The sequence below is a fragment of the Malus sylvestris genome, chromosome 3 (assembly GCF_916048215.2).
Source record: "Malus sylvestris chromosome 3, drMalSylv7.2, whole genome shotgun sequence".
In the NCBI taxonomy this organism is placed as follows: Eukaryota; Viridiplantae; Streptophyta; class Magnoliopsida; order Rosales; family Rosaceae; genus Malus; species Malus sylvestris.
In genome coordinates, this window is record NC_062262.1 from 19,037,361 (window position 1) to 19,045,556 (window position 8,196).

The window sequence follows — 8,196 nt, forward strand, 5'->3', positions numbered from 1 at the left end:
TGGGAAAAATTTCCAGCCCTACTTACAACAAGTGAACATAAATATTATTAAAACGTAGTACCATTTAACTTCTTTAGTGTAATTTTCATAAATATATTGCTTCTATTAAAAAAGATATATAGTATAAATAAAAATTCTAAATAAATTTGGCTAATTTAGGAATTTTCAATTATTTGGTTTTGTTCCCACTTAGTACTATGGTCTAGTGATATTCATTTTCAATTGTAAGTGAGACATCTTAGATTCGATTCACGCAAAAAACGAGTTTGAACCACATTATTGCTAGCAGGCTAAGCTCACCCTTCCTCTTAGTGTATATAATATTACTCGTTCAAAAAAAAAAAAAAAAAAGTATCTGGTTTTGTTTGAATAATGAAAAATTGAAAAATGTAACGGAGCGGGAGGCTTTTCATTTTTACTGGCAGGAACCGGGAAGAAACGGATGAGATTTTTTGTTTTGTTGTAAGCGGACGCCAAATCAAAATGCAATCACCTTAAATATTCACTTTTATTTTCCCTTTTGGTTCTCGGAGTTGGACGCCAATGGCGAGGATTAAGCACACTGCCCACAAAAAATCCGTCGCCAGAAAATCGTCAACTCCCAAAGAAGCTGCTGCTGGTACCCCTCTCTCTCGCTCTCTCTCTTCATGTATGGATTTTGTTGGATTTGTGTGCGCGGGTTGAGGATTTTGATTATTTCGTTTCCGAAACCCTAATTTTTGTTATTCTCTCCAGGTACTGGCGGAACCTCGGCGGCGTCGCCTGCAAAACAACCGGTATTCTCTTTCTCTTTCTCGCACTTCATTTCTTGTTGCCCAAACGGAGTTTTGCTTAGTGTTTTTATTTTCATGAAATCCTCTAATTTGCTCTGATTGGTTGCTAAAAAAAAGGCGGTAAATAAAATATGTATAAAAATTAAAAATACCATTAAAATATTTAAGCCACGCACTTAGTTTAGTGTTATATTATTGGTTTAGGTCTAATTTCCCATTAGTTCTCACCTTCTTGAGTTAAAATCCTAATAGTTAAGGCCCTTGAAACTTAATCACTTATCCTTAATCCATTGAAGAAAAATTTCGTATCTGTAATTCTGACATTCCTAATTTATTTATTTTCAATAAATTGAAGGAACCATCTGCACCATGGAGGAGATCCGAGAGGAGTTCTCAGAGAAGTAAATATGTTTTTTCATTTTTTTTTTTCTCATCTGTTTTCTGATTAGTTTGTTGCCTACAATGGTGGTGATATATGATAATGCTATAGTGGAAAGAAGTTGATTTTGAATGTCTGTTGTTGTTGCCTTATAGCTTCTGAATCTCAAGAGCAGCAGGAACCTGAGACGAATGCTCAAGCAAGTAAATATGTGTTTCTTCATGGTTTATTTATCTATTTTCCCATTTGTTTGACACTGGTGATGCTGGTGGTGATGATGGTAATGGAAATGAATTGATTTTGAATGATTGTTGTTGTTACTTCTACAGCACCGCAATCAAAGAAGCAGAAGCAATCTGAGAGGAATCCTCAAAGTAAATTTTTGTTTCTTCATTGTTTATCCATACATCTTTCCATTGGTTTGACACTGATAGATTGTTGTGGTTATGATGGTAGTGGAAATGAGTTTATTTTGAATGTTTATTGTTATTACATCTGCAGCGCCTCAATCAAAGAAGCAGAAGCCATCTGAGAGGAATCCTCCACCAACACAGAAGAAGAAATGGCGTTACAGGCCAGGAACCGTGGCTCTTCGGGAGATCAGATACTACCAGAAGACGTGGAATCTGATCATCCCCGCTGCTCCATTTATCAGAACCGTGAGTTCTTATCTCCCTTGTTGATGTATTGCACACTTGTACCCACATATGCATGTTTTTGTGCTCATAGATGTTTGATAGGTTTAGTGCTAGGAGTTATGCGCTGTGCCAGCTAGTCGCACTTCTCTGTTCACAAATCAGAGAACTACTCATGATATTTATGTACTTGCCAATTTAACAAATTCGGTTCTCCTTGTGATGTATATTTGATTTTGCATTTTAAATTGTCTAGACAAGTTGCCCTTTACATCTTTTCAATCTCAGAGTTAAAGCTTTATTTGTGAACAAGAATGTGATTAGATTTCTGTTAACTTTTCGTGTGATGATAATATCTACTAGATTTCATGCGCTAGTTTTGCTAGTGAAATTTGTTGATTGATCACAAAATTCTGACACTGTTGTCCTTCATTATAGGTGAGAGAGATCAGCATCAATATGTCTAAAGATCCCGTACGTTGGACACCTGAAGCTTTACAAGCAATTCAAGAGGTGAATAAATGTTTTATTTGTTTCAAAGGAAATTTCACCTGGTAGTAGCAGAATTACCATGCAAATGTAAATATCTGCCTTCCAATTTCAGTGAGTTGTAGTATATTCTTGTCAGTTCTAATAAGCAGGCTTGATGAGCGATCCTGCGTAGGTATCATCGACGTCTAGGAAAGTACATTTGATGGTTACTCAGCTGCTTATGCCATTTAGTTGTTCTCATTATCCCAAGCATGCCATGCAACCATAGGCCACTATAGCATTCCTCTAAAGCTTTTGTTGTGCCAGTGCATGAAGAAGTTAGTGTAGATTATTAGAAGGCAAACTAGTAACGCATACTGGTTTTTACCTTTGCAGGCAGCCGAGGATTTTTTAGTCCGCCTGTTTGAGGATTCGATGCTTTGTGCAATCCATGCCAGGCGTGTCACTCTTAGTAAGTAATTCTGGAATTTAATGTTTGCTTAATTAATTGTTATTCTCCAAATGCTATGTAAAATTTACAACTTGACCCGGTTTCACTTGCCTGTGTGTCCCCAGTGAAGAAGGATTTAGAGCTAGCTCGACGGATTCGAGGGGAAGGGAGGTTCTGCTGAGAGCATGACAGTAGTAAGTGGCTCCATAATCACTGATCTAACAATTTTAGAAAAGGACAGCATTCTTTTTTTCGGTCCGACAGTTGCCATCTTGCCACTTAGCATTGATTTTTTTTGTTGATTGATTCGTCTTTTGTTTGGCATAAATGTGATTTAAGTTGGATGTTGCTTCTGGGGAGGTTTTGCTGGGATCTTGTGTTGGTCGCGGTTATGCGTAAGTGCTGCGCATACGTTGGCGGATATTTCGATATCGAATAGATATTTACATATTGAAATAAAATATTTTGTATAAAAGTTAGATAATATATATACATATATATCATTATACTAAAAACAATCTATTCATCTAGTACATGGAAGAAAAAATCGATAATATCAGCGAAATATCGCCGATATTATCATTTTTTTGAAGATCCGATATTTTTTTAACTATCCAAATAATTTTCGTCAAAATATCAGGATATTATTGATAATATTGATAATATCACGATATTTTCGAAATTATCGATAATATCGTCACATAATACTAAAAAATACTTAAATATGTTGAGAAAACTCAACACATACTTCACTTGATCAAAGCCCAAAGGGCGAACAAGATATGGCTTACTGAGCAGGGGAATGTGGGTTTTATAGGACAAATTGCGAGGGCAGTGAGCAAGCATGGGCGATTTGGGACTCTCCCAATAGGAGAAAATCAGAATTTCGGCCGAAAATTTACACCCACTTTAAACGGCCATAACTTTGTCAAAACTCAACGAAATCAAGCAAGACAAAAACGAAAGTTGTAGCCCTCGAAGAGACGAAGAGAATGGTACCTCACACGACGTCTGAATCGTCGTGGTTTGGCCGGAAAATTCCTCAAAAGTCACTGAGATCGCCGGAAACTGGGTAAGATTCAAATGAGTATAACTTTTGTAATACTCAACGAAATTGAGTGAAACAAAAAGGAAAGTTGTACTACTCGACGAGACGAAGAGATTGATGCCTTGCAAGCCGGCCAACTCGCCTTGGTTTGGCCGGAAATTGCCTCGAAAGCCACTGAGGTCGCCGGAAATTGGGTAAGATTCAAATGAGTATAACTTTTTCAATACGCAACGAAATTGAGTGAAACAAAAAGGAAAGTTGTAGCCCTCGAAGAGATGACGAGAATGGTACCTCACACGACGTCTGACTCGTTGTGGTTTGGCCGGAAATTGCCTCGAAAGCCACTGAGGTCGCCGGAAACTGGGTAAGATTCAAATGAGTATAACTTTTTCAATACTCAACGAAATTGAGTGAAACAAAAAGGAAAGTTGTACTACTCGATGAGACGAAGAGATTGATACCTTGCATGCCGGCCAAAATTCAATTGACACACTCCTGGCTTCCAAAATTCAATTCTTTTACTTTATATAAACTTGAAAAAACATAATCGGCATCCAAATTAAAGTTTAGTCTTATTCTTATGTGTAAGAAATTTAAAGTGTCAAATTCGGCACATTATTCTTCATCATTTTATTCACTTCCTTTTTTTTTTTAATATCCTAAATAAAACCTCCAAATATTGTACTAATTAATTATATATAAATGATTATTGTGTGTTTAAACTTCTTTCATTAATTACTACATATTTTCTACACTTACAATGTTTGCCAGCTCGCTATATAATCAACTTAAATCAGTTAAATCCATCATGCAATGCATTTCCTTCCAATTTTTTGTGATAAACTAATAGATAATTGACTAAATAAACATCCTACAAAGTTTCATTAAAAATTTCCAAGTTTTTCTTACAATTTCCGTGGTTTCCATGTAATTTTTATCGATATCGATATTATCCCGATATTTCCATCGATATTTCCTTGTTTTCGGACTACCGATATTTCCGATATTACCGATATTTTCTTCTTTGATCTAGTGTAATATAAAACTCAAAAACGTGTATTAAATTACAAAAAACATATTGAAAATTGTGAATATTGGAGTTTTCTCCTTCATCCTGTTGTAAACATTCCTAGTTTAAGTATGATTGTGTAAATCCTAGATAAGATTTGATTCTAGTTATCATTTCCTATTACAACTTGTATTACTTGGAGAAGAAGGAATATCTTCTCTCCCTTTACTACTATAAATAAAGGCACAATGTAGGAGGGATAACAACACACACATTCCCCTACAATTCTACAAACACACATCTCTCTCCTCTCTCTCTCTGCCGCCGGCCCTAGTCCCTCTGTCAGATAAAATAGACCACAACACGTTATCAGCACGCTCCTATCGCTGCGCTTAGGAATCTGACGTTGGAAATTTTTTCTGCATCAAACCAGTTCATCCATATCATCACGCAATCAGGTTCTTTCCAAACAACGGCTTTTAACTCGATATTTTGCAAGCCCTGATAGCATGAACATTCACCATGATGCATGACCCAACTTTACGTTTTACGTATTTTAGATTCTACATAAATTGTGTATGCTTCATCATCAAAATTGCTACAATTATGTGAATTTGATATTTGCCATGAATTGAATCTTACATATGTACATGCATTGAAACTATTATTTGCATATGCATCAAAGTAAATATGTGATTCATTGAATTATATATGCATCTAATTAAAAAAAAAAAAAAAAAAAAAAAATTCTGGGCTCGCCTGGAACGGCCCGAGAAAAAAAAAAAAAAAAAAAAAATTTAGGGCTGCACACAGCAGCCCATTCCCCTCTTCTCACCCTGTGGGCCTGTAATCCCACCCGAGGGTTCTTGGCCTATATTTTTAGGCCCCGAGATTTTATTATTTAATTTTTTTTAAATAATATGGGTTTTTTATATTTTCACCCACACTTTAATTTGGCCCCAAAGACCAAAAATAAATTAATTCAATTATAATTATACAATATTTCTGCATATATTCTTTGCATATTTGTTTGCATATATATATTTGTGTTTGCCTGCAGGAATATATGAACCTGAAGTTCATAATTACTTTGAAACCCGAAGTTTCTTATAAACATGCCTTGTTTGAAAACCCGAAGTTTTCACTTAAACATATCACCCATGAAAACCCGAAGTTTTTCATGCAAAATTAAACCAATACATGTCTATTAGAACCTGTATGTTCTACTCCTATGTGAATGGATTGATTTTTCTCCATTACACTAACCACATCTTGTCCATCTATTTTGATAGGACCATGTCGAATTTGAACAAACTCGACTTCACCGCTTTGGAGGTTTCTGGAAGGAACTACCTCAAGTGGGTTCAAGATGTGAAGCTCCACCTCACTGCAAAGAACTTGCGTCCTGCTATTGAAGAAGCAACAGATAAACCTGTTGGCGAGGCTGAAAAAGCCACTGCTATGATCTTCATCCGAAGACATATCCATGACGCTCTACAAACTGAGTACCTTGCTGAGGAGGATCCACGTGCATTATGGGTCGCTTTGGCTGATCGTTTCGATCACCAAAAGGACATATTCTTGCCTGAAGCAAGACACGACTGGCAGCACTTGCGCTTCCAAGACTTTAAGTCTGTGAATGAATATAATTCTGAAGTTTGTCGAATCCGATCACTTCTCAAGTTTTGCAATGAAACTTTGACTGAAGAGGATCTCCTGGAAAAGACCTACTCGACCTTCTCTGCTTCTAATATTGTCCTGCAGCAACAATATAGAGCTCAGAAGTTCACTAAGTTCTCGGATTTGATCTCTGTTTTACTTCTTGCTGAAAAGCAGAACCAGCTGTTGATGAAGAATCATCAAGCTCGACCTACTGGGGCTACTGCTGTGCCTGAAGCACATTATAGCACTAATCAGCACCCAAAACGCTAAAAGAGGCGTGGTAAGGGCGGCCAGAAGCCATCCCACCAAGGTCAACAGAGCCAAGGCCCATCCAAGGGAGGAAACAAAGCCCAGAAGCGCCTAAACCTCGCTCCCAAGGCCCCGAACTTCAAGAATAAGGGCAAAGCACCTGCCACAATGAATGACGATATGTGCTATCGTTGTGGTTCCAAGGACCATTGGTCCCGTATTTGCCGTGCTCCCAAGAAGGTTGTGGATGCATATCATTCTCGTCGTACGAAGTTTGAATCAAACTTCCTGCAAGTGGACGAACCGGAGACTACAAAGATGGAGGTTTCTGATTTTCAGGAGGATACCACTCCTATGGAAGATTAGACTCTTAGACATAGACTTATTTTTCAGTTAAAATAAGACAATTGGGGCCGAATTCCACCTAGTGGCCGAACCCCACCTTGTTTTTTGGTTGATTTTGAACAATTTTCCTTTATGTTTTGGATTATTAGTTGGCGATTTATTTTGGATATTAAGTTTTTTCCTTGAATAAATGAAATTATTTTGAATTGATACTTGTTTTTATAAACTTTTATGCATGTGACCGATTCAAATTAATTTTTCATTCTAGGTATGACTAGTGGGAAAGTTAGTTGTCTGGCAGATAGTGCAACCACGCATACTGTTTTGCGTGAACGCATCTATTTCACTAACTTCGTACCTAAGATTGCACCTCTGACAACCCTCTCAGGCCCATCCAACCTGATCGAAGGATACGGTAAGGCACGTATAATGTTGTCCAATGGTACAATCTTGACCATTGCTGAGGCACTCTATTCTCCACGTTCCGGAAGAACGTTACTAAGTTTCAAGGACATTAGAGATAACAATTACCACGCTGAAACCCACGTAGAAAACGGAGTTGAATTTCTGTGCGTAACTTCCTACGAATATGGCCAGAAGCGTATTCTAGAGAAGATGGAGCGTAACCCGAGTGGTCTGTATACTACGACCATACGCCCCATAGAATGCCACTATGTGGCCGGCCCTACCACAGGGACCGCGCACGAAATTACACTTTGGCATGATCGTTTGGGACATCCTGGACGAATAGCGATGCGCCGTATCCTCAAAACTTCACACGGGCATCCACTAACCCGAAGTTTAGGTTCGATCCATGAAATTGCATGTCAAACATGTTCTATGGGAAAGCTTATTACTAAGCCTTCTTATGACAAGATTCGTTCGAATCCTCCCATTTTTCTACAACGGATTCAGGGGGACATTTGTGGACCGATTCAACCTCCCTGCGGACCATTTAGATATTTTATGGTTTTGGTTGACGCTTCTACACGTTGGTCACACGTGTGCTTGTTGTCCACAAGGAACGCTGCATTCTCCAAACTATTGGCTCAGGTTATCAAGCTCAGGGTTCACCACCCTGATTATCCGATCAAATCTATTCGATTGGATAATGCTGGAGAATTCACATCTAAAACTTTTGATGACTATTGCATGTCGGTTGGGGTTGAAGTTG

General features: G+C 37.8%; 2 protein-coding genes across 3 annotated transcripts; both read left to right on the forward strand.

The window, feature by feature from the left end:
• Nucleotides 1-367: 367 nt before the first annotated feature.
• Nucleotides 368-3,184, forward strand: LOC126617485 (histone H3-like centromeric protein cnp1). 2 transcript variants are annotated; one of them, XM_050285579.1, is made up of 10 exons: nt 368-619; nt 736-776; nt 1,129-1,174; nt 1,308-1,355; nt 1,482-1,526; nt 1,654-1,811; nt 2,226-2,300; nt 2,655-2,730; nt 2,835-2,903; nt 3,049-3,184. In XM_050285579.1, exons 1-9 carry the CDS (start codon nt 544-546, stop codon nt 2,888-2,890), a joined length of 621 nt encoding a protein of 206 aa, XP_050141536.1. In that variant the 5' UTR covers nt 368-543; the 3' UTR covers nt 2,891-2,903; nt 3,049-3,184. The 2 variants fall into 2 exon arrangements, with proteins under 2 accessions (XP_050141536.1, XP_050141535.1); XM_050285578.1 differs by having other exon boundaries at nt 370-619; nt 2,835-3,184.
• A 1,005-nt stretch (nt 3,185-4,189) lies between these two features.
• Nucleotides 4,190-7,234, forward strand: LOC126617484 (uncharacterized). The gene is made up of 2 exons (XM_050285577.1): nt 4,190-5,224; nt 6,059-7,234. The coding sequence occupies exon 2, from the start codon at nt 6,063-6,065 to the stop codon at nt 6,696-6,698; it is 636 nt and encodes a 211-aa protein (XP_050141534.1). The 5' UTR covers nt 4,190-5,224; nt 6,059-6,062; the 3' UTR covers nt 6,699-7,234.
• The last annotated feature ends 962 nt before the right edge of the window (nt 7,235-8,196 follow it).

Bases quoted from the DNA above. Each gene is read 5' to 3' on its own strand.
- LOC126617484 (XM_050285577.1), top strand. From the start codon at position 6,063: ATGTCGAATTTGAACAAACTCGACTTCACCGCTTTGGAGGTTTCTGGA.
- LOC126617485 (XM_050285579.1), top strand. From the start codon at position 544: ATGGCGAGGATTAAGCACACTGCCCACAAAAAATCCGTCGCCAGAAAA. The intron at 1,356-1,481 runs GTAAATATGTGT...TTACTTCTACAG, and splicing joins TGAGACGAATGCTCAAGCAA to CACCGCAATCAAAGAAGCAG. The intron at 2,301-2,654 runs GTGAATAAATGT...TTACCTTTGCAG, and splicing joins CTTTACAAGCAATTCAAGAG to GCAGCCGAGGATTTTTTAGT.